This window comes from Somniosus microcephalus, chromosome 21 (genome assembly GCF_052327205.1).
Source record: "Somniosus microcephalus isolate GS21.2 chromosome 21, FLI_Smic_1.0, whole genome shotgun sequence".
In the NCBI taxonomy this organism is placed as follows: Eukaryota; Metazoa; Chordata; class Chondrichthyes; order Squaliformes; family Somniosidae; genus Somniosus; species Somniosus microcephalus.
The window spans coordinates 41,921,213-41,947,677 of record NC_141007.1 but is presented as its reverse complement, the minus strand read 5'-3'; the positions used below and the strand labels follow the sequence as shown (position 1 = coordinate 41,947,677).

Here is a 26,465-nt window from a genome sequence, read left to right as displayed (position 1 = left end):
GATAGACACAAATGAAAGGCTGAGTTTGAATTTCTAACTTGGCAAGAAGGATATTGTTCACTTTTTCTGCTTATTAAGTTACTATTGGTAACATAGTCAATTCAGAGAGCGAGCTTCACCACTTGCACCGAGAACAGCCTGTAATGACAATTAGCTTAGTAACAGGAAGTGGCTTCACAACTTTTCCCCATTTGAATCTGAGACTCAATCAACTTATTGAGCCATACACAAATCAAACTCGGACCATTTGCTTTGCATTGAAATTTAAAAAAAATTTCAGATCATGACCACCGGTCCCATTTTTTTTGGACTGCAGGTGCTGGTAATGATTCTACTGTTGCCAATTATGCCTCCTCTAGACCTATCTCTTGTTTATTTACTGTCCCATTACCACCCCCTTCTGCCTTGCACCATCATCCTTTTTGTCATTTAATCACTTCTACCTTCTACGCTATCACAGACCTTCCCTTTTTGTCCCCCCCCCCCCGGCTAGCTTTTCCCAACCTCTGTACTTGCTTAAAACCTGTTACATCTGTTCTAGTTCTGATGAAAGGTCACTGACCTGAAACATTAACTCTGTTTCTCTCTCCACATATGTGGCCTGACTGGCTGAGTATTTCTAGCATTGTCTGTTTATATTTCATATTTCTGGCATCTTCAGTATTTTGCCTTTGCCTTCCTTTCTCACTGGTCCTGTCCTGTATTCTTAAATAGAGCTATTCATTTATTCTGGTACGTAACCAATGCAAAGATTTCCCATGAGGCACCACGGAATCTGCTGGGGCTTGCATTCAAGATCAGACCAGATCAGTCGTTGCTTCCACTCCGTGACAGAAGTGGCATGTCCGTGCTCCAAATTGTTGTTTTTCAATCTGAGGATTGAAAATGAAACTGTTCAAACCATTTACACCTTTCTACTTTCAGTGTCCTTGCATATGCCATCCTTCCCTATTGAAGGCAGCATTGCATCAGCCTTTCCATGGTTCATACCCCAGATGTATGGCCTTTGCATTAGAACACAAGATGAGTCGAAGATATTGAAGCTCTTCCCTCCAGTACCCGAACTCTCCCATTAGAGGCTCCAGCTGCATTTTTATCTGCTATATTGCCTGACAGATTGTTCCAAATATTTAACTTTTTCAGTAAAGTTCATCCTAATACCTTTATATTAATGTACCTTTCACCATTTTTAATTTATGTCCTGAGATCTCCTTTTCTGGATTACTTTGCAGTAATATTCTGGGCTTACTTTATAGAAAGAAAGAATTTGCATTTATATAACGCCTTTCACAACATCAGGATGTCCCAAAGTGCTTTACAACTAATGAAGTACTTTTGAAGTGTAGTTACTGTTACAATGTAGGAAACGCGTGAGCCAATTTGCACACAGCAATGTCTCTCAAACAACAATGAGACAAATGACCAGTTCATCTGTTTTAGGTGTAGGTTGTGGAATAAAAGTTGGATAGGACACTGGGCGAACTCACCTGCTCTTCTGCAGGATCTGAGAGGGCAGCTTAACGTCTCGTCTGAAAGACGGCACCTCCAAAAGTGCAGCACTCCCTCAGTACTGCACCGAAGTGTCAGCCTAGATTATGTGCTCAAGTCTCTGGAGTGGGATATGAACCCACAATCTTTTGACTCGGGCAAGAGACCCAATTTCGGGTCAGACGTTTTTCAAGCATTCTTGAGATGCATGCCATTGGTGCCAAAATTGGTCCTCGTTGCCCCAGTTTCACACCCGTAAAACAGATGCAAAGTGGTCGAGTTTCTACTCCAGAGACTCCATGATGGTGTCTGGTGTGGGAAATGGGAAAAATTTTCACTGGTGCGTATTCTTAGTGTGAGCTGTAAAACATGTTGGGTGAGCTTTTCTCTGCATCTTTGGGTGTTGGCTTTGAGTGCCCAAAGTGTGCAAGTGTTCTACTCCCTAGCACTAATTACCCTTGTATCGTGAGTGTAAAAATGTCAAAAAAGGTAACTTTTATGTGACCTATAATAACTCTGCATTAACTGTCATACCTCAGAAAAACCAAGCCCTTGAAATTACAATGTGGGATCATTGCATCTGAGCTCTCACCATATTTTAGTATAAGTGCTAACCCCGTCTCTCTTTCCGCCTCTCTTTCCGTCCGGCTATACAATCAAAAGTTATAGAGCGTACCTACACATGTTATCAAAAGAAAGCTTATCATTAGGGGACTCTCATAGGCGTATTTACTTTTTGGTCAGACAAAAATACTATACAAAAAACATTCAAAAATCCACTCATTAGCAGTTGACCAATCCTACCTCTCATTTGCGTTGAGTGACGTGCTGCTTGACCAATCCTACACTTCAGTGACCTGATGGTTGACCAATCAGTGCGTCACGGGCGGGACCTAATTCTCCAGTCTCCCTAAACTTTGCCGCCATTTTTTTCATCCCCACAAGGACAGCACCAGCCAAACAAACCCCTACATTGCGACTCCGGGAGCGGCAGGTAAGTTTACACACAGCGGGCGGGTCATCGGCAGCGGCCACCCGTCAACCGCGCCACCCGCGGGGGAGCTCAGCTCGGGTCCGTCTCGCCCCGAGAGCCCGGCCGGGCCTCAAGCGCTAGGCCCGACACACGCAGCGGGCGGGGGAGCGGCAGCTGTCGGCCGTCAACCGCGCGATCCCCTGGGGAGCTCCGCTCGGGTCCGTCTCGGCCCGACATCCTGGCCGGCCCTCAACCGCTAGGCCCCGCACAGCCACTATCACAACGGCACCGGGCCTGAGGCGCTACGCAGGGAGAGGGGAGGGAGGGGTAGAGACGGGAGGGACAGGAGAAGAGAGGGGGAGAGGGAGGGAGGGAGAGAGAGAGGGGACAGACAGGGGCAGGAAGACCGCGCGGCCCAAAATTGCCCTGGCAACGCCTGGCACCCCCTGCTAGTTTAGCATAAATCGGATGACATCTCTGCTAAAATAACGAAGAATGGAGGTTCAGGCAAATGTATTAAGTGTTAGTATATCGTTGCCTCAGTGTAATTTCAAGGCAAAATTATTGGCTGCCACTTTGCTATGTATTTGTGAAACTAAATCCTACTTAGACGTAAATCAGTTGGTTAATGTAAAATTGAAAGCAACTGAAGTCTGCATTAGTGACATGAGCTGACTCCTTGTCATGCACACCAAGGCCAGTTATAACTGATATTTGTAATAATTCCAGATGTCTGACCTGTGGTCATGGTAGTGGTGTGAGCCAGCACAACTTTACTTTCCCTTGTAATTATATTTTCAGCTTTTCTTGACTTCCAACTCACATCCGAGAGTGACCATTCATCTTTCCCGACAGGTGTCCTCCCTAGTTGCCAGATAGCAGCTGACAAATTTCTTTCCATTTATAATTTTGCCGTGGCTTGAGTTTCAAACGTTCGAGGTGCAAAAATGCAGATGTTCCGTTTAGCTGGGTTAGTTGAGCAGCTTGCAATCCATATTTGAACTAGTCATTTGAAGCACCTAAAGTACCTGTGAAGCAAGTGTAGGCGCCAAATGTTAATGAATGTCAAATACATTAATTTGAGTAAGAAAGATGCCAGCTAGCCCCACAGTTGCATATGCCGTACACTTTCAGAGAAGAATCAGACATCAATCCCTTTCCTTCAGACTAACCAAGAGCATTTTTTTCATGAATGACTTTTGAGCTTCAGGAATTTTGTAGAAAACAAAGCGTCACCATGTCATCAAATCAAGCAGAAGCTGGGCCAGGGGAAACAACGTGGTCTTTTTGGGGGAGGATAGGGCACAGCAAACCAGAGCAGCGTTCTGCATCGTACTGCAGAGCAGGCAATACTTGCAATCAGTAATGACCTCCTCAGTCAAACCCACACAAGGCCTGCACCAACAAAAGCTAGGAGGCATGAGAGACATTTTGAATGAATTAGCAATAAGATTCAACATCACAAAGACCTATGGTCCTCCTAAATCAGCTTGAGGATTTCCCAAATTAGCGTGAAGAGAAGAAACCCATGACTTGGCTGCAAACTAGGCTGGACACACCAGTTTGAAATAGAAAATAATGCATATGAGCCCTTGACTGTTGTTTTAAAATACAGTCTTATAATGGGTGTATAGATAACTTGATGCTTAATCGGGCAGAATAGAACCTGTTCAGGTGCATACCTATATTCATGCATTCTTCTCATTCCAGAGGTCTTCTGCAACACTCACCTAAAATTTTATGGTTTAACAATGTAATCAATCATCTCTTTTTTTAATGGGGCCTCTGATTTTGCTTTGTCCACTGTGATGCCTCGCCCTCCAAGGACAAGTTTGTTCCAAATAAAGTTCTCAGTTAACTAAGAGTTGTGTAGATGAGCAAGCATTTCTCTGAATTGTTTCTGCACTGAGGCAAGGAAATCAGGAGCTTCACTTTAAAATTCGGTTTAAAGTCTTTTTAATTAAGTTTGCTTGAGTGAACCCCCTAAGCTCAGGATTCGATGGTGAATTGTACACAATTCAAGGAGAGGTGTGAGTTAACACAGCTCGGATATATTGATCTGGGACAATGGTTGTCAAACTGCACTTAGCATTTCAGGCAGCATCTGTGAAGAGAGAAACAGAGTTAACGTTTCAGGTCGATGACCTTTCTGATGAAACGTTAACACTCTTTCGACCTGAAACGTTAACTCTCTTTCTTTCTCGCTTCACAGATGCTGCCTGACCTGCTGAGTATCTCCAGCATTTTCTGTTTATATTTCAGATTTCCAGCATCTGCAGTATTTTCTTTTTGCACTTGGCATTTTCCTGGGGATACTGTAGGATAAAAATATTTATCACTCAGTTATAACTTCTGACTCCAGTCTCTACATCTATCTCTACAACTTTGATATTTGCAAGTGGCCTTTCTAAAGAATGAGGAGTTAATAACACACAGGAGCACTGATGCACAGCGCCACAACAATGGGATGAATGCAGACTTAATCCCATCACTGCGGTGGGAAGGTGCCAAGTGCTTCCCCACAGTGAAGAGAACAATGGGAGGAAGAGCGGCCCCAGGCTGCACTCGCCCGTTATCTGATGGGACAGCATTTAGGGAGCTTCATTATGCGATTAATCTTTGCTGTATCTGAGGGAGACCAACCAACTGTCCTTCGTGTGGTGGAGCTATGGATTTGATTGTATATTCTGGCCTGACACTCGAGTGTATTGCTGAGGGAGTGCTGTTTTACTGAACCTTTGGATGATTTGTTAAAATGAACTCATGTCTGTCTTTTCTGGTGGATGTTAATGACCTCTTGAGCACTAGTTGAAGGAGAATTTCTCCAGTGGCCTGGCCAACATTCCTTCCTTAACTAATAGCTGCTGCAGAATGGATGTTGGGTTTGACTTACAAAATAAATGTCATCATGCAATGAATTTCTTTTGAATCATGAAGTGCTTTGAAATATTTTAATGTGAGTGTGCACTCTCTGATCAGATAACCCAAAATTAATTTAAGTAAAATTTTATTACTGTGTTTAAGATGTTGAGGACCATAAAGACTGCTGGTTTCTGAAAAAAATCCATTTAACAGTTCATACGTATTGTGTAAAAGTGCCTCTTGGTACTGGCTCAATGATCCAGGCTTTATACCACCTATGGAGGCAGTATGTCAATGATGTGGGAGGAGGGAAGCGGGAGGTAGTAAATAATTAGGTTAGGAATTTCCTTGGAACCGCTCCTATAACTTGGCTATCAGCGCAGCAGAAATCCTACTTATGCGCATAAAGTTTCTGCCACACTTCCGGCAAAGTTACAGCGGCAGAGCGGGTACAGGTCCAGTCAAAATTCTCAGCCATAGTCTTTGGGCCTGCAGCAATCACGTGATGTGCAGCAAACACAAGCACTGTTAATACTTGTTAACAACAGAACTTGGGGAAAATTAAAACATTGTACCTGAATTCCTGATGCATGATATAATGTTAATTTTTATATTTCTTGTATTTGATTGTGACAAGATAGTTTCCAAAATGTTATCTGCCCCATACTGTTTTTTAAATTCACTATTGTGGTAAATTGTTCAAATAACAAAGTATGTTTTAACAAATGTATCATTTAATTTGTAAGTCTGTTAATGTTGTGTTCCAGTCTCTGATATTCCCATAACAAATGATTCATTAAAGAGGAGTGAACACAATGGTGCCGATTGGAAAAATCATGACTTGTGCTGTTTATTTATTTGGACAGAATTGGAAGAAAAAACGACTTTACTGAGAGTGCTTTCATGTTGTTGAAACATCTCAAAGTGGCTTGTTTTGTAGGCAAATGGCCATGAGGTGAATGACCATTAATCATCGGTAAGCCTGACATCGGTAGTGGGGAAAATGCTAGAGTTCGTTATAAAGGATGTAATAGCAGAGCACTTGGAAAACAGTGACAGGATCAGACAAAGTCAACATGGATTTACAAAAGGTAAATCGTGCTTGACTAATCTACTGGAATTTTTTGAGGATGTAACTGGTAAAATAGATAAGGGAGAACCAGTGGATGTGGTATATTTGGACATTCAGAAGGCTTTCGATAAGGTCCCGCATAAGAGGTTAGCGTGTAAAGTTAAGGCACATGGGATTGGGGGCAAGGTATTGACTTGGATAGAAAACTGGTTGGCAGACAAAGCAAAGAGTTGGAATAAACGGGTCTTTTTCCGAGTGGCAGGCAGTGACTAGTGGGGTACTGCAGGGATCGGTCCTTGGACCCCAGCTATTCACAATATATATTAATGATCTAGACAAGGGAACTAGATGTAATATCTCCAGATTTGCAGACGACACAAAGCTGGGTGGGCGTGTGTGCTGTGAGGAGGATGCCGAGAAACTCCAGGATGATTTGGACAGGTTGGGTGATTGGGCAGAAGCATGGCAGATGCAATATAACATGGATAAATGTGAGGTTATCCACTTTGGTGGCAAAAACAGGAAGGCAGATTATTATCTGAATGGCAATAGATTGGGCGAAGGGGAAGTGCAACGAGACCTGGGTGTCCTTGTGCACCAGTCGCTGAAGGTAAGCATGCAGGTGCAGCAGGCAGTTAAGAAGGCAAATGGTATGTTGGCCTTCGTAGCGAGAGGGTTTGAGTACAGGAACAAGGATGTCTTGCTGCAGTTGTACAGGGCCTTGGTGAGACCACATCTGAGTATTGTGTGCAGTTTTGGTCGCCTTATCTGAGGAAGGATGTTCTTGCCATGGAAGGAGTTCAGCGAAGATTCACCAGGCTGATACCTGGGATGGCAGGAATGACGTATGAGGAGAGAGTGGGTCGATTGGGCTTGTACTCGCTGGAGTTTGAAGAATGAGAGGGGATCTCATTGAAACTTATAAAATTCTGACAGGACTGGACAGACTAGATGCAGGAAGGATGTTCCCGATGGTCGGGGTGTCCAGAACCAGGGGTCACAGTCTAAAGATAAAGGCTATGCCATTTAGGACAGAAATGAGGAGGAATTTCTTCACCCAGAGTGTGGTGAACCTGCGGAATTCTCTACCACAGAAGGCAGTAGAGGCCAATTTAATAAATATATTCAAGAAGGAGTTGGATATATTTCTTAAGGCTAAAGGGATCAAGGGGTATGGGGAGAAAGCAGGGACAGGGTACTGAATTTGGATGATCAGCCATGATCACATTGAATGGCGGAGCAGGCTCGAAGGGCCGAATGGCCTACTCCTGCTCCGATCTTCTATGTTTCTTTATTTTATGGTGGTCGTTGAGGGAGTAATGTTGGCCAGGACACCAGAAGAACTCGTCTTTCTTTCAAACAGCCTTGGGGTCTTTAACGGCCACCTGAACAGGCAGACAGGATCTTAGTTTAACATCTTACCCAAGGGACAAGACCTCCAACAATGCGGCGCTTACTCGATACTGCATTAGAGTGTCGGGCAAGATAATGAACTCAAGTCCTGATGTGAATTTCAGCAGTTGCAGATCAGAAATTTAAGTGGAGCTAACTGTATCCAATAAATCCTGGAATAGAATTTTCCTTCATTTAGCATTTAAAACACCACAATGACAAAAGGTTGCTGGAAAAATATGATTTCTCCTGGTATCCTCCCTATCAGAAGTTGCAATTAAATAAAACCCACAACACACGGATTTATTTTTAGACATTTACTTTAGCACTTTTGTTTGGCAGATTTATTAAACCTTTTTGGTTTCAATGAAAGTTGGGTTACTCTTTCAGAATGTCACATCTGTGTTATCTATCTCTCTATAGTTATATACATTTGTCAAGGGACAGTTTTACTGGCCGTGCACACTAACAATTGTAGGTTTGTAGGAAGGAACCAAATGTGTTTAATGTTGCAATGTTATTTCTCTCCAATTTACAATGTTATTTCTCTCCAATTTACATACCTCCCCTTCTCCTCTGTCACAGATGTTGGCTTTTTGCTGAGGTATGGTTCCACGGATGCCAGTTATGTTCCCGCACCTTGTTCAAGTCGTCAAATTTGTGCACATACCTTATTGTTGAGTGTTTGCAAGTTATTTAACCATTGGAACATTGTAGTTAAGCTTGATCCTATCATAGAATCAGCTGTGTCTCAGTGGGTAGCACCCTTGCCTCTGAGTCAGTAGGTTGTGGGTTCAAGCCCCACTTCAAAGACTTGAGCACAAAAATCTAGGCTGACACTCCAGTGCAGTGCTGAGGGGGTGCTGCACTGTCTGAGGTGCCGTCTTTCGGATGATTAGGTGGATGTAAAAGATCCCATGGCACTATTTCGAAGAAGAGCAGGAGAGTTATCCCCGGTACGATAGCAAAATACTGCGGATGCTAGAAATCCAAAATAACAACAGAAAATGCTGGAAAAACTCAGCAGGCCAGGCAACATCCGTGCAGAGAGAAATAGTCAACGTTTCGGGTCGCAACCCTTCGTCAGGACTGAAAAAACACAGGAAATGAAACCGATTAAAAGGCCAGTTTGGGGGCTGGGAAATAAGGATGAAAGAACAAGAGAGAAGTGAAGAGACATTAAGAGGTATTCAAAATGAGACGAGATGGTGATCGGACTAGTAAAGAGACAAAAGACGGCTCTAGGCTAGGTGTGAAATGCGCTGGCAGAATTGGAGACAGCTGCCATGTGGGAGAGAGAAAAAGGGGGAAGGGCAGAAAACAAAGGTGTGGATAAAAAATATATGTAAAAATGTAATGGGGGCCGAGGTTATGATCTGAAATTGTTGAACTCGATATTGAGACCGGAAGGCTGTAAAGTGCCTAATCGGAAGCGGAGGTGCTGTTGCTCGAGCTTACGCTGGGATTCCATGGAGCAATGCAAGAGCCCGAGTACGGTGAGGTCGAGTGGGAATGGGGCGGTGAATTAAAATGACAGGCGACCGGAAGCTCGGGGTCATCCTTACGGACTGAACGGAGGTGTTCCGCAAACCGGTCACCCAATCTGCGTTTCACAGAATCACAGAAACCCCACAGTGCAGATAGAGGCTATTTCGGCCCATCGAGCCTGCACCGACACATATCCCACCCGATCCCCGTAACCCCTATACCAACACATATCCCACCCTATCCCCGTAACCCCACGTATTTAATCCCCCTAACACTAAGGGTCAATTTATCATGGCCAATCAACCTAACCCGCACATCTTTGGACTGTGGGAGGAAACCGGAGCACCCGGAGGAAACCCACGCAAACACGGGGAGAATGTGCAAACTCCACACAGACAGTCACCCGAGGCCGGATTCGAACCCGGGTCCCTGGCGCTGTGAGGCAACAGTGCTAACCACTATGCCACATCGTGAGTAGCGAATACAGTATACTAGATTGCAAGAAGTACAAGTAAATCGCTGTTTCACCTGGAAGGGGTGTTTGGGGCCCTGGACAGTGGGAAGGGGGAGGTATAAGGGCAGGTGTTGCATCTCCTGCGCTTGCACGGGAAGGTGCCGGGCAAAGGGGAAGGGATGCTGGGGGTGATAGAGGAGTGGACTAGGGTGTCTCGGAGGGAGCGGTCCCTACGGAATGCTGGGAGGGGAGGGGAAGTTGCGTTTGGTGGTGGGATCACGTTGGAGGTGGCGAAAATGGCGGAGGATGATCCGTTGAATGTGGAGGCTGGTGGGGTGAAAAGTGAGGACAAGGGGAACCTTATCGTGGTTCCGGGAGGGAGGTGCATGGGTGAGGGCAGAAGTGCGGGAGATAGAACGGACACGGTTGAGGGCCATGTCAACCACGGTAGAGGGGAATTCTCGGTTGAGGAAAAAGGAAGACGGTGTGGAAGGTGGCATCGTCGGAGCAGATGCAGCGGAGACGGAGAAACTGGGAGAATGGAATTGAGTCCTTACAGGAGGCGGGGTGGGAGGAAGTGTAGTCCAGGTGGCTGTGGGAGTCAGTGGGCTTGCAGTGAATGTTTGTCAATAACCTATCCCCAGAGATAGAGACGGAGAAGTTGAGGAAGGGAAGGGAAGAGTCGGAGATGGACCATGTGAAGGTGAGGAAAGGGTGGAAATTGGAGGCAAAGTGAATGAAATTGTCTAGTTCAGGGCGAGAGCAGGAAACGGCACTGATACAGTCATCAATGTACCGGAAAAAGAGGTGAGGGAGGGGACCCGAGTAGGACTGGAACAAAGTGTGTTCCATATATCCCACAAAAAGGCAGGCATAGCTAGGACCCATGCGTGTACCCATAGCAACACCTTTGATTTGGAGGAAATGAGTGGAGTCAAAGGAGAAGTTGTTCAATGTGAGAACAAGTTCAGCCAGGCGGAGGAGGGTGGTGGTGGATGGGGACTGGTTGGGCCTCTGTTCAAGGAAGAAGCGGAGCGCCCTCAGGTCATCCTGGTGGGGATGGAGGTGTGGAGGGATTCTACGTCCCTGGCGTCCTGGTCAATTTTTATCCCTCAATCAACATAACAAAAAAACAGATTATCTGGTTATTATCACATTGTTGTTTGTGTGTGCAAATTGGCTGCTGTGTTTCCTACTACATACAGCAGTGACTACACTTCAAAAGTACTTAATTGGCTGTAAAGTGTTTTAGGGTGTCCCGAGATCGTGAAAAGCATTATATAAATGCAAGTCGTTCTTTTTAGAATAGTATGGCACAGAAGGAGGTCATTTGGCCTATCGAGTCTGCGCTGGCTCTTGCGAAGCGCAGTCCAATTTGTCTCACTCCCCCGCTCTTTCCCCGAATCCCTGCAATTTTTTCCCCTTCAAGTATTTATCCAATTCCCTTTTGAAAGCTACGAATGAAACTGTTTCCACCACTCTATCAGGCAGTGCATTCCAAATCCTAACCACTCGCTGCGTAAAGAAGCTTTTCCTCATGTCGCCTCTGGTTTTGCTGCCAGTCGCCTATGCTCACTCAGTGTCTACACGTGCACTTCCAAAAGGGGGTTACTGGATAGTGATCAGAAAATGGCAAGTTGGCAACATGAGCCAATTTTGTCCCCCTCTTAACCAGGGATGCCAATTGTAGTGCCTTACCTGAAATATAATAAAGATATAAAGAAAATGTAGATTTGAAATAGATACTGGCAATTTACCTACTTTTGGAAATATGTTTTAGACAACGGTTTGAATAAATAAGATTATATGATTTATGCTTAGCTGCTCATTGATATTGTGTTTTGAGAATGGGTAATGATGCACATCAGGTAACAATGTGTGAAGCTTTTGATTTTCATCTGCCTTTTGTGGTTCCATTTGCAGTCATTTCTTGGTCAGTGTTTATGCCACAAGGCTTGCTACAATAGCCTTGCTTTGCAGTATTAAAGATGTTTCTCAGTCTTGTGTGAAGTAGTTAAAAAATCTAATGAAAAGATTAAGTGGAGGTATTTTAGTATTGCTACTTGTGGATGAAAGCGATCCATCAAAAAGCAGGTCTTCAAATCCATACAGTTGGCAAATTTTACTCTCATCCCCAATTTAGTATTCTATTTCTAGTACGGTATGTGCAATTAGATTAAGGGCTGTCCTGAATACCAGGTACAGTACTGTATGTAATTGCTGGATTTGCTGACACACTGTAAAACCTATAATAGCATCAGTGAATTACTGCAAATCAATATTGTTTCTCTCTGACGGACATAGGATTTTGTCTATTGTAGGTAGTTGATCTTGTACTTAGCAGTGCTCAAAAATTGGTTCCTGTTAGACATAAACTAAAGGAAAACCTAATCTAGTTTGTTTGTTTGTGGACCTTGACATACCTTATACAACACAATTATGCTTGAATTATGAGAGAAAATATATTCAATACATTTAAATGGCAGATAAGTGTATGTCTGCTTTCCATATCATCAAATAGACCAGCTATAGTAATGCAGTATCACATCAAAGTCCAACCCTCCTCCTAACCTGCATGAGTGTATAATAACTTATCTGCTGTATCCTATGCCAAAGAGAAATGAAAGTAGCACCAAATCAGCTTTTTCTATCTGAAAATGGTATTACTGGGTACGTGAAAAGACAGTTAACATACTCCTGCCCAGATACAGTTCAGACATGAATTACAATCTGACGATGTAACAGCCTCACCGTTATTTCTACCGCAAAATCCGGCCCATTTAACATGCCGATCTCGCTGTCGATGAACGTCTCTGCATCTGGAATTAGAATATGCTGCAGCGAGGATGGCGGGAAATCGGAGGCAGCGTGGCCATTTTCTCTCGGCGATTCCACAAATCCATCAACTGGGTGGCAAATTTAAGTTTTAGAATTTTTTTTAAATGCAAACTCAAAGTATGGCACTTGCCTGAAGTGCTCCTCCCACCAGGCCCATCTCCTCTCTGCGGAATTGGTCAGCCTGTTTCTGTTTAGAGCACGTCATGAATTTGATTATGGAGATTCCATGGGTTTGCTGAGCCTCGGACTGGCTCGTGTTTAATCGTTTTAAGCAATTAAAAAACGAAATGATACATTAGCTATAAAACACGCCTCTGCCAGGCCACCAGAGCCATTATGTTTAAGTCTAAGTGGCAACAGTGTGAAAAATGGCGAGAATCCAGCAAAATCGGGATTGCTGTTGTTTGAGTGGGAGGTGGAGCTATGAAAATTGGCTTCCAACAAGACGTAGGGTACGGCGGTGCAGTGCAAAGTCGCAGGAAAAAGTGGAGTGCCGTAAGTGATGGGATAAGTTACTTACTTTATAATTTACTCTTTTTCTTTTGTGTCGATTGAAGGTCACAACCACGTAGATACGCCACTAATGGCGCCAGTTTCCAGGAGAATCTGGGCCGATATGTTGTGTGGAGCATGGTGCAACACTTTTTTCACTATCTTTCAGTTTTAAAATGGTCACACAGGGTTTTTTTTGCAGTTGAGTAGTTAAAGGGATTAACAGAGCAATTTGCACCTTGTTAAATCTGTTTTAGTGGAAGATCTACTAATGAATGGGACATAAATGAAGAGGCAGGCTGAGCTGCAAACAATAATTAAACACCTTGGACACTGCCTGGTGGCTAATGCGATGCCAGTAAAAAAGATTTGGTATTAAAAAATGTTACGCCTTCAGGGGAAATAAAATCAGTTGACAATCTAGCTGCCACATGTTCAAATTTCAATTAATGAAATTCAATGAATGAACACTACAATTGATTAATGATTAAACTACATTAAGATTAAACCGAGCGTTTTAATGCCTTGGTAAGTCTGCTGTTCTCTGCAATGTCTGTCATGCAGTGTGCTATTGATCAATATCCATGAAAGGCATAAGGGCTACAATTGATGCACTTTAGCTATATTGGGAGTTCACGTTGTTTGCTAGTCTGTGGAGTGTCCGTTACTCAGTCAGCTATTGATCCGCGACATTAAATGTCAATAAACTAAGGTGTTGGGACATTCATTCTACTGCTATTGTGCTGTTTTTGCATCACATCTTCCCCAGAAAGAAAGCAGTACACCACGAAGGAGAAGTTGGGGCAGTTGAGTGCATTAGAAAGGGAGAGAAGTGATTCACAGTTTACACTGGCCACAGGATATCTGGGCTGAATTGGGCAGATAGATTTACCAGAAAACGAGGGATAACCTGTAAACATTAGACTCCAAATCTGGACTGGGGTGTAAATATATTAAGCAGGGGATGGCAGGTAAAGGTTTACAAAGAGCTACTGATGTTCTGACGTGCAGGTCATGAAGTAAAACCCCAGGCTGAACTGTTCCACACAAGGATTCTAGGTCCCAAGAACAGAGAAGAAACTTTTTTTTACACCAGGGCTGTGAGGCGGTGGATTGCAGATTGACACGGATACCCCATGTCAACATTTTGAAAGAAGAAAGACTTGCATTTATATAGCGCCTTTCACGGCCACTGGACGTCCCAAAGCGTTTTGCAGCCAATTAAATACTTTATAGGTATGAAAAGGTTGTTTAGTTGGTTGAAAGAAAAATGAATAAAGGAATATGAGGATATAGCAGGCCCATGAGATTGGGACTGGTGCTCCTATGATGGATATGTATCAATGCAGATTGGTTGGGCCAAACAGTCTGTGCAAGAATTCCTGGATTCGTTCTGATGCCTGCCTGTGCTGCTGGCATTGAGATTTTTCATTGAAGATGATTACACTTTCAAAGGAGATGAAATCAGTTGTTGATGGTCTTGCCTGAGCAGCATGCGTGCAGAGGAGAAATGCAGTGCAGACCAGATTTACAGCATAGGTGAAAATGCCCTTGCATTCAAGTTAATCGTGACCTACAGGTGTAACTGGAGAGAGTCAACAGGAAACCACAAAGCTGGGGATTTAAACAGCACGAAGACTGGATCAACGTTCCCTCTAAGCCTTGCAACCCGGGACCGGTTTCACCAATATGAAATTTCGCGCATGCGTGAAACTTTGAATGGGCCGCGCAGCCCGTTAAAGGGTTGCGCCCCCCCCGCCCCCCCCAAACAATTGGGGGGAACACTGAACTGGACTACTCCTTTTCTGTGATTTTGAGTCACAGAAATTACATATTTGTGGGAACGTCCGCTAAACGACACAATTTGTTACGATATGAGGTAGAGGCAGTGCTATAGATAACTGCCAAAAACATTTTGCAGACAATATTTCCCTCGGTGCAAAACTATTTTCCTTTGCCTTCAATTCGCTACAGATCTGTTTACTTTCGGGCTCTGAGGGAAACGAGCACTGCAGCTGTCTGATGCAAAGAATATATATTTGCAAAATAATTTTTCTATGTACAAGTATCACTAACTAGTCGCCAACAAAGTTCCTAGCATAGTTTTTTTTTTCTCTCTAGTCATTTTAGCTAACTCCCTCGCTTCCTCATTTATCAAAGAAGTTCTGATTGAATAGGCCTTGGATGTCTCCATGGTCCTCATCAATGCCGTTCCGTGATCAGAAATAAGGGAGTCCATTTCTGTGTGGAGCGGGTAATGGCCAGCGTCGAGCCAGCCCAGGCAGCTGCTTCAGTAGCTTTTCAGAAGCAATATTTTGGACAGTTTTTAGTGGAGACTGATTTATTGGCAGTAACGTTTCTCAGTTCGTAAGTCAAAAGGTGTTGTCCTTTGAATATTGATTGCACTATTGTGTGCCAAGTGTCCTTTGAATAAATGATAATATTGTGGTTTGAAAGGTTAATTGGCTTTCACCCATGGAGTATATTGTTTCCAATAAATAGACTTGGGGGAAATAGCGCATCGTCACTTTTAACACTTATAAAGTGTGTGACTTAAATCTTCAAGATCTGAACATTTTTCAACTATATAGGGAGCATTATTTAGCTGTACCAATATTTTTGTCACAACTGCTACAACTTTGATAACCATTAATGACCTTCCCAGTGACTGTAGCATTATGTTCCCTGGTCCATCATACCGCCAATGATGAACCTTCCCCGAAGTTGGTAGTAACAATTTAGTGTCCTTTTCAGTTTATTGAGTTGTCACCATTCTGTGGAAGGAAGTGATGATCAATAAGTGTCAAGATAATTTTCAGAGAAAGGAATCAGAATGAAAATAAGTAGACAATGAATTCCTAGGGGGAGATACAGGTTGGGAACAGTACACGTGGGCAGGGGGATGAATAGATGTGAGAGAATAACCAAGATTACATAATATAAAAAGAGAGAACGCCAGTACATAGAGCAAAACTACTAAAGGTGAAGCACATGTTTAAACACAAGAGACACCCAGGAATGGTACAATATACAGGCATCTACTCTTTTACATAGAGCTGGGACTTGAGGATTTATTAGTGTTAAATGTTTGCAATTAAGGATGCACTGTGAAAAATCTGGGCTCACAACAACACATTTGTGGGTGTTGTATTTAATTTATTTTTTACTCGGATCAAAATTTGCATATGTTGCCTGTATCCCGGGGGTGTAAATTAATCTGAGTTCCTCACAACAGCTGTGTGGAAGCAAAAATCGACTTCAGCATGAAAATAAACATCCTGAGAGCAGCAAGCTACATAATGTTGACCTGCGCAGTGAGTGATTCAGGCTACTGTGCAGTTTTTTTTTAAATTCGTTCACAAGAAGTGGACGTTGCCGGCAAGGCCAGCATTTATTGCCCATCCCTAATTGCCCTCGAGAAGGTGGTGGTGAGCCGCCGCCTTGAATACAACTGTGTGGCTTGCTAGGCCATTTCAGAGGGCAGTTAAGAGTCAGCCACATTGCTGTGGGTCTGGAGTCACACATAGGCCAGACCGGGTAAGGACGGCAGATTTCCTTCCCTAAAGAACATTAGCGAACCAGATGGATTTTTACGACAATCCGGTAGTTTCATGGCCACCATTACTGATACTAGATTTTTATTCCAGATTTATTTAATTGAATTTAAATTTCCCAGATGCCGTGGTAGGATTTGAACTCTCATCTCCGAATGTTAGTCCAGGCCTCTGGATTACTGGTCCATTAACATAAGCATGATGCTCCCATTCCCAATAAACTAATTATTATGACATAACTCTGCCTGTTTTGTGTTGGGATTGTAGTCATTAAAGGTCCTTTTACATTATATGTGGATTGCAGGAGAATGACCCCAGAATGAGTTTCATGCGCCACTCTCATATTTACTTCGTTTATTGGCTCTGTTTGGATTTGGAAAATGGAGCACAACAACTTGCATTTATACAACACCTCCAGCATAGAAAAATGTCCTGAGGTACTTCACAGAGGTGTGAGGCGCCTGGGATGCCAAGCTAAAGGAGGAGAGGTTAAGAGGGCTGATGAAATGCTTGATCAGAGATGGCTTTTAAGGAGGAGAGGGAGAGGGAATTCGAGAGTGGGTGTAGCGGAAGCCATCAAACAAGGAGGTGCACACGCGGCCAGAATTTGAGGCACTGGGGGAATGGGAGCCAATGTAAGTCAGCGACACAAAGCTGGGTGGGAGGGTAAGCTGTGAGGAGGATGTCGTGAAACTCCAGTACGATTTGGACAGATTGGGTGATTGGGCAGAAACATGGCAAATGCACTATAATGTGGATAAATGTGAGGTTATCCACTTTGGTGGCAAAAACAGGAAGGCAGATTATTATTTGAATAGCAATAGACTGGGAGAAGGGGAAGTGCAAAGAGACCTGGGTGTTCTTGTGCACCAGTTGTTGAAGGTAAGCATGCAGGTGCAGCAGGCGGTTAAGAAGGCAAATGGTATGTTGGCCTTCGTAGCAAGAGGGTTCGAGTATAGGAACAAGGATGTCTTGCTACAGTTGTACAGGGCCTTGGTGAGACCGCACCTTGAGTATTGTGTGCAGTTTTGGTCGCCTTACCTGAGGAAGGACGTTCTTGCCATGGAAGGAGTGCAGCGAAGATTCACCAGGCTGATACCTGGGATGGCAGGAATGACGTATGAGGAGAGATTGTGTCGATTGGGATTATACTCACTGGAGTTTAGAAGATTGAGAGGGGATCTCATCGAAACCTATAAAATTCTGTCAGGCCTGGACAGACTAGATGCAGGAAGGATGTTTATGATGGCCGGGGCGTCCAGAACCAGGGGTCATAGTCTAAGGATAAGGGGTAAGCCATTTAGGACTGAAATGAGGAGGAATTTCTTCACCCAGAGAGTGGTGAACCTGTGGAATTCTCTGCCACAGAGGGCGGTGGAGGCCAGTTCATTAAGTATATTCAAAAAGAGTTGGATATATTTCTTAAGGCTAAAGGGATCAAGGGATATGGGGAGAAGGCAGGGACAGGGTACTGAATTTGGATGATCAGCCATGATCTCATTGAATGGCGGAGCAGGCTCGAAGGGCCAAATGGCCTACTCCTGCTCCTATCTTCTATGTAGCATGGATGTGGATGATGGATGAGAAGGATTTGGTGCCTGAAAGTTTTGGATGAGCTGGCATTTACTGAGGGTGGAGGATGGGAGGCTGGCTTGGAGATCATTGGAGTTACTCAAATATGGAGGTGACAAAAGGCATGTATGATGGTTTCCGTGACGACGTGTTGAATTGGGCCAGAGGCGAGCAATTTTATGGAGACGGAAGTACGCAGTCTGTGATGGAGAAGTAGGTTCAGAAGCTCAGCTCGGGGTTGAACAGACATTGAGGTTGTGAATAGACTAGCTACAAAAGCGTGGAATCCAAGAGCAATGTAAATGATTCTTCACTAACAAAATTGGAGTTGTGGGCCTGGGAACAGACAATGGTAGTAATTTTGACATTGGGCGATAGTGTAAAAGGGGGCAATGTCCGGATTAGCCGCCTGTTCTATATAGGAGAGCTGTATAACGAGTGGCTAATCCTATACCATCTCTGTTTTGCACTATTGCCCAAAGTCAAAATTATCCCCATCGAGTCTGCTAAGTGTATCATGCATGCTTTCATCATGATGCCATTTTAAGTTATGCCACAAACATGTTTATCCACTGAAATAACTCAACATATTTTACCAGCATGCCTAAGTTTTATCTTTTAAGGGCAATTTACATTGGTGTACTTTTAAATTGGGTTCCAGGGACCTGGTGTCCTTGAGCTGGCTGCAGCATTTATGCTGTTAAATCCAGTTTCAGTTGCTGCATTTATGGGTTAGCAGTTTACTGAAACGGGATTGAACACCAGAAATACCAGGAGCTGGCTCTCTGAAACTAGGAACCTGGAATACTTAAAAAGACAACTAATATAAAGTGGTTAGCACTGTTGCCTCACAGCACCAGGGACCCGGGTTCGAATCCGGCCTCGGGCGACTGTCTGTGTGGAGTTTGCACATTCTCCCCGTGTTTGCGTGGGTTTCCTCCGGGTGCTCCGGTTTCCTCCCACAGTCCAAAGATGTGCGGGTTAGGTTGATTGGCTATGATAAATTGACCCTTAGTGTTAGTGGGATTAAATACGTGGGGTTACGGGGATAGGGTGGGATATGCGTTGGTGTAGGGGTTACGGGGATCGGGTGGGATATGCGTCGGTGCAGGCTCGATGGGCCGAAATGGCCTCTATCTGCACTGTGGGGTTTCTGTGATTCTGTGAAAGGTGGATTTAGGGTGCTGTTGACTGCAGGAGACTTCTGCATTGCCAGTCAATAGCACTCGCATTACATAAAAGCACCTCAAGACAATCAGACAGGGAGGGGCATCTCCACGGCCACTTGTTTGGTGTCCCCTCAGTGCCATCCTTTTATTGCTGTGCAAACCAGCCGTAGTTTACCACCTTTGACTGCCTCATGGCGATTTATTAGTGTAGAAAGCCAAACCTGAACCAGCAGTCCAACGTGATCTTCAGCAGAGCCATTCTGACTGGATATAAGTAAACTGTTAGCCCAGTGCCCTGAATCTGCACCTCACACTTGCTTGAAAATTACATTGAGCACCATTTTTCTAATATAACCATTCTAGTAGATAAAAGCAGCTTAGAAAATGTGTGGTCAAAGATTGAGATGAACTGATCAGTGAACCAGTACAACAACATTTATGATGACGGGAACATTTGCAGCTATGCAGTCAGGGCATTCAACTTTATGAACATTGTAATTTAACAAGAGGATATGTTACTTGACAGACTTTACAATTTGACATCAACAATTTATGTTTCAGATTTACCTTCATTAATTCATACTCAAAATGGAATAACATTTTTCTGCTAAACAGCTTTGCTGTTTTGAATTGAATTTCCACTGAGTAACCTTAAAATAGATTTTAAATTGAATGTTTATAATTAATTGTATTTTATAGTGCTGATTACAAAAACAGAAATTAAAGCTTACTGTGGTGAAAATTGCTTTCCACAATACAGTTTTCTGTCATTATCTGCTTTCTAATGAATGTCTGCTGTTCAAAACCTTTTCCCCATGCATATCTTTGTCATCTGCCATAATGGAACCAGTTTCTAGCCTTGCAATTTGAATTGCACATGAAAACACATTATACAATTTTCAAACCCAAACTGATGTCATGTTTATATTTTCAATTGCAAACCAGATTGCTTCACAAACAAACCAGGCTATCCAGTTTTGTAATTGACATTAAAAACTCTTACCCAGTTGCCAGGAAGCAAACTGGTATGTATTCCTACAGATCTCCATTGGCCAATGGTATGGTGATGTGTTGTGTGTGGACCATTTTACTCAATTACAGTGCCATTGCTGGCAGTTGACTTGGGGGTCTTGTGCAGATGACGGCACAGACAAATGTAAACTTGCCACAAGGTGTTAGTAGCAGGGTCTCCTGATTTAGTACTGGTAGAAGAAGCACCAATTGTTTATGTTCCATTCATATTTACCCTCTTCCCCCCCACCCCATTATTTTCTTCTTCTGTTGACCAGCATCAGATTCTCACATTACATGTGTGCAGTGCATGGCCAGCACAAGGGAGTTGTACAAACTGTTTTAGTTTTTGGAACCTGTTTACGGAGCTCGGAGTAAAGAACCCAGTTGCAGTGAATCTGCTTGCTGCTTTTATTTTCAGCATTGATGTACACTTCACACATTGAAGCCCTGTTAGACTGTGTTTTATTATTGCCTATCGTTACAGTAGATTTCACTTTCTATTTTGGAGAAATGTTTTAGTACTGGTATTGTAATTACTTCCTGCTTTATGCAGTGTCTTTTCAAAACACCAAGATTATATGAATCACTTTGTGTGAATCACGACTCAACCAGATTTTCCTGAACTATTCGATCCCACGTTACCTATAAAGAGACATGTGTCATTAGTTGTGACAAGCCTTAATATACAATTATAATGTCACTGCATCCCTTGCAGCTGTAAGAAAAGGTGAACTGGTTTCTACAGCACCGGACCCAGGCATTCCAACCTGTAAAATACTCTCAAAGGTTCAAAGCTCAGCCGATTGCTGAAAGCATGTCATGTAACCAAAATTCCTTGGGATTCAGGGGCTCCTTTAGATCCTCAGAAGCTTTGGTTTGCCGCAAACAAAATAAACCAGGAAAGGGAATCATAAGCTTAAGCATAGGTGCAGTAAAAATGAGCATTGTTAAGACACACGGGTGAGTACTGTATATAGGTCTGGGGATCTACTGTTTGCACCTCTTCAGCTTGCCCAATGGATAGGGCAGGACTGTAAAGACTAGTGATCAACAAACTGTATCGCTGGTTTGTACATAGCAGATGAAAGCACTTCAGCAGCTCACCCAACAATAACTTGTATTTACATAGAGCCTTTAATGTATCCCAAGGCACTTCAAAGAGGTGAATCAAAAAAATGGACACTGAGCCAAGAAAAGGATACTGGGAGCCCTGTTGGCGATGCACTTTCTGATTTTGCAGACACCTTCTACACCTAATAGACAAAGAAGTCCTACATCTTCTACTACAAAGTCTCCTACAAGAACTGGTTAAAAAATCTAGGCCTAAAAATTCGGTTGCTTTGCGCCTCCCGTTAACGCTCTAAGAGGATGCTAATGGGGCGCAAAGCAACTAGGGCACGGCACTGCCAACGCCTCCCATGAAATTAGCAGGAGGTTAGCGGTGCCAGTAACTATTAGCGCCCTGCGGCGCTGCGCCGCCGGTGATGATTTCATCGCCGTGCGCAGTGCTTTGGCCACGATCTACGGTAGAGCCCCCTGACTTGGCGCCAGATGCTATGTCCGACGGGGTCAGGGGGCCTACCTGCAGCCAGGGCAGTGCTAATTAAAGGCGAGGTGCCGGGCGGCCATTTTTGTTGCTGGCCGCCTGCTAGCGCCTGCCCCCCGTTGCCGTCCCCGGCCTCCTGACCAGCCCTCACCACGGAGTGACGGCTGCGCTCTGAGAGCCCGGCACTCCGATCCCTGGTGGCCCAGCTGGGCCCCGGGTCGTGCTGCACTAGGCCCCTCCCCTTTAAGAAGGGGAGGAAGGCCTGCAGTACCGCGGCACATAGCGCCGTGATATTTCCTCTTGGGGCGCTATGGATGAATTTTGGCTGCGGGGGCGTTAATTTTTTCGAGGTGCTAAAAGTAGCGCCTTGGCGAAGTTAGCGCCCCAAAGGGGGCGCGAATCTTTTTTTCCCCCCCACTTAGAACCTACACTAGGACTGATGACAGAACTTTAGTGTCAAAATCTCCATTTATATCTCCTTAATTTCCATGTAAACTTCCTCCGTCTGAGTGACACATGTGTTAGAAGAGTTCAATCCATTTGGTGTCAATCATTTCACACAGTCATATTGGTAGCCCAGATGACTTAGAATCATACAACACAGAAAGAGGCCATTCGCCCCATTGTGTCTGTGCCAGCTCTTTGAAAGAGCAATCCAATTAGTCCCAGTCCTCTGCTCTTTCCCCATACCCGTGCAGATTTCTTCTTTTCAAATGCATATCTTGACTTCCAAAGCAATGAAGCACAAGTACTTCTGTAGTTTCTCTGGCTTTTGATCACAAAGGGTTTCACACAGGCCATGGTTTAATTAGCATTAGCCATTTCCTGTCTGACTACGGACTCCATTTTGAGGACACATTTAAGTAAATTTTTAGGGCATTATCCTATAACGTGGCAGAGGAGAGGTGTTTAAGGACACTTGATCATGGAGAAAATAAGCTGTTTTTTTTTTTTGCGCTTCAGGAAGATCCTGGAATAGTAGACGTTTTGGCAGAGAAGAGTGAGGCCAGATGGTGCTTGATGTGGTTCAGCCAGATCTGGTGATGGATGGCTAAACTGGTTGTGTGCCAACTGTGCTCAGGTCTGCGCCCCTTGGATTTGGGGGACGGGGGGGGGGGTGGGTGAAGATGAGGACCGTACCAGGGGATAAGGGTAGAGGTGAGGGAGCAATTGATCAATTAAGATACCTGCAAAAATATCATAGTGAGAGGAAGGCCAATGGCTCGGAAGTTGGGAGTTTGGAGGTGCAGTTGTAAGTGACTCCAAAGAAACATGATTGCCTCCATCTCTAACATCAACCTAGATTTTATTCAAAGTGTAGTTAAAAATGGTACAACCACCTTATTTACATTTTTGCAAGAGACTACTAAGGTAAATGCACTATTAATGTTGTATTTGTTAATTAATTCATATAGTTGACAAGTATGCATTAATTGGAATGGTACAATTAGCATTCTGCAAGTATGGCTGTCGAGCTGTAAAATTTCAGGTTATTTACAACCTGAACACTTGCTTTTTATTAACTTTTTGTTTCTCTCCATCAGGTCATCTTTAACTTGCCCTCACTGCCTTAAACAAAGCAACACATTTGATCCCTTCTTGTGTATCTCCTTGCCCATCCCCCTTCGCCAGACCAGGTATGTTTACTGACATCATCTGCTGACAGTTTCTTCATTTTTTATGAACATTTGTGTGTGAAGTGGTAGAGATAAGCAAAGCCTACATAATTCTGCATATTTTATATTCAGTAATGGCCCATTGTATTATTCCACATTGACCTATCTTTCCTCTACTAACAGTCTGGATAAACACTCCATGTTGACTGTTGTTAGCACAATGTTACGCTTGTTTGATGTGCAAAAGGGTGCAATCGTCATTACTGGAAGCCGTTCTATTATAATGGAACTACTGATGCTGTGCAACCTACCTCGTTTATATTGCAAGGTGAATTTCATAGTGTGGACCAATTAACAAACATTGCATGTTAGTAATTTTGTACAAATGCAGCTATTTGCAGGATCAGATTTACAATTTTACATCTGGCTGCTGGATCTTCCCTGATAGCTAGAAAGGAAAGAACTTGCATTTATATCGTGCTTTTCACATCCCTTGAATGTCCCGTGGTCCTTCACAGCCAGTGAGTTGCTTTTGAAATGTAGTTACTGTGGTTATGTAGGCAAAGAGAGCAACTCATTTGTACACGGCAAGATCCTACAGCAGTAATGAGATGAATGGCTTGTCGATCTGTTTTGATATTGGTTGATGAATGAATGTTGGTTAGGACACTGGGAGAACTCCCTACTTTTCAACAAGAGTGCAATTGGGAGCTTTCACATGAAACATGAACAGGCAGATAGGGCCTCCCTTTAATCTCTCATCGGAAAGATAGCACCTCCAGCAATGCAAGGTTCCCTCAGCGCTGTCAACCTAAATTATGCGCTGAAATCCTGCAATGACTTTCAATGGGCTGGATTTTCCAAGCCCCGAGGTGGCGGGACAGCCGGTAAACTCTGAGAAATTGGGGGCGGATGGCAAAGCCGAACCCATCCCGCCTCCGTGCCCTTTTGCCAGGAGGCGGGAAGATGTGCAGCTTCGGGTCCCGTCTCCTGGAGGCGGGAAAGGCATTTAATCCTTTTAACTGCCTGTTAACAGGTAGTTAACAGGCAGAAAATAGGATTAGTGCCACGTTACCTTCACAAGTGAAGGCTTCCCGACCTCAGAACCCCTCTGGGTTGGAGGAGACGTGGAGGAGGTCTGCGGGGGTCAGAGGCACCTGGAAGTAAGGTGTAGAGGTGAGTGATTGGTGTAAGTGTGGAGTGGTAAGTATGCAAGGTGAGTGATAAGTTTAAAAAAGTGTTCACTTACCTTGTTTTCTTCCTACAGCCTTTAGCCGCGGTGGATCGGGAGAGCTGACATCCTGCTTGTCAATTTCACAGAATGGCTGATGGAACCTCTGTTCCAATAGCCATGTGAAATTTACAAATTTGAAAGGTTTGATGAGTCCTCAAAACAATGACTCATCAAACTAAAGAGAATGTCAGTGTTTGACAGCTTCACAGAGCTGTCAAACGCTGACCTTTCTTGTTTCAAGAAGTCTCGACAGTCTGACGTTGACGTGATCTGTCAGTGACTTCCTCCCTAATTGGCCTGCTGAGCCCGCAGGGCGGGCTTAACAAGGTCAATCAGAGGAAAATCCCTCAGGTTGGTCAGACGGGGATGGAGGCGGGACATTGACACGACAAGCAACAGTCTCTCCTCCATTCATAAAATCCAGCCCACTGAACCCAAAACCTTCTGACCCTTAGGCAAAAGTGCTACCACGGAGTCAAGCTTGCATAGGCCTGTGATCAGGAAGCAGCACTGATGATCTCTACTGGTGGGCTTAGCTGGCAGGTATTTAGAAAATAATGGTGACCCCTCCTAAAAATGGCAGCGTTTATATTTGCTGTTGGTGGATTTTCTGCCTCGAAGTACCACTGCAAAGCAGCTCTTACGGTTGGTCTGAGAACCTTTTAAAGGCAATAGTGCTGCTTCATTCATACTACAGTACCTACTCTGCTGAACGTGAATAAAATATAGGTTGTCAATTCAGTGCCTTTTTTGTTAGGCCCACAGTCCAGGTTTAAGAAGCACAACATTGCCAGACAATATAGAACTAGTCAGGGAAAGGAAGACATTCTATTTCTCATTTGAGAGACTAATTCTCATCCAACTCACCAGCTGAGGAAGATTCTGTACGACTTCATAAGACTAGCATGAAACATTAGCTTTCTTCACAACCAAGCAGCCCTCTTTCAGCTTGTACCTTAAAGCATAAACATAAGCAACACTAATGGAGCTTCAGCTCCAAGTATTGTTGAAATCCTCTGGGTTAAAGGCACAAGTATCATGATGTTCCTCAAAGGAATTTTGATGGTACACTTGGTCAAACCAGTGCTTATTAAGACAAGATTCTCTGATGAAAAGGTTCATTACCCTACTTAGATTATATAAATGGTTCCATCGGCAGTGGTGTGAGGTTGATTTAGCAACAACAGTGCATGTGCACCCATAGAGATGTTTATCTTTGGTACCAGTAGCCTGAGGTCCCTAGGATGGTTTTAATACTGCAGTTGGCATGGTGGCATGTTTATTTTACAGGGTTGCCTCAAGATATCGAGGCCAACTTAAACGAGTATTTCTCACTGGCACCTCTGTAAAGTAAATGAGGTGTCAAATGTGTGTGGTTGAACTTGTTGGTTTACACTATAGAGCTTTGGTTGGCCTGGTGGTCTCAATTATTGTAATAGGAGGTTTGTAATGTAGATTTCATGTGGCTTGTTATACGAGCCTGGGATCTTAATTCCATTCTTCACAGATCTATGTATTTTTCTGTCCAGATATTGTCATGTCATCTCAGTTTTCTTTCTCTCAGGGTGACTGCTTTCCTGCTCTAGTTTCATTATAACAAGCGAGTGGGCTTGATGCTCTGATGGAGTCTTTGAATGGAGTAGTTCTTTTATCCTGTTGTAAATTTATGTCTGATTATTTTTGGAATTTCATTTATTTGTG

General features: G+C 43.8%; 1 protein-coding gene across 1 annotated transcript in view; it reads left to right on the top strand.

Moving 5' to 3' along the window:
* The window catches only part of LOC147102736 (ubiquitin carboxyl-terminal hydrolase 43-like), a 432,453-nt gene that overhangs the window by 179,867 nt on the left and 226,121 nt on the right, over positions 1-26,465 (top strand). The window contains exon 4 of the mRNA XM_085963486.1: positions 23,459-23,551. Within this exon, the coding sequence (XP_085819612.1) occupies positions 23,459-23,551 (93 nt within the window). The remainder of the gene's footprint in view (positions 1-23,458; positions 23,552-26,465) is intronic.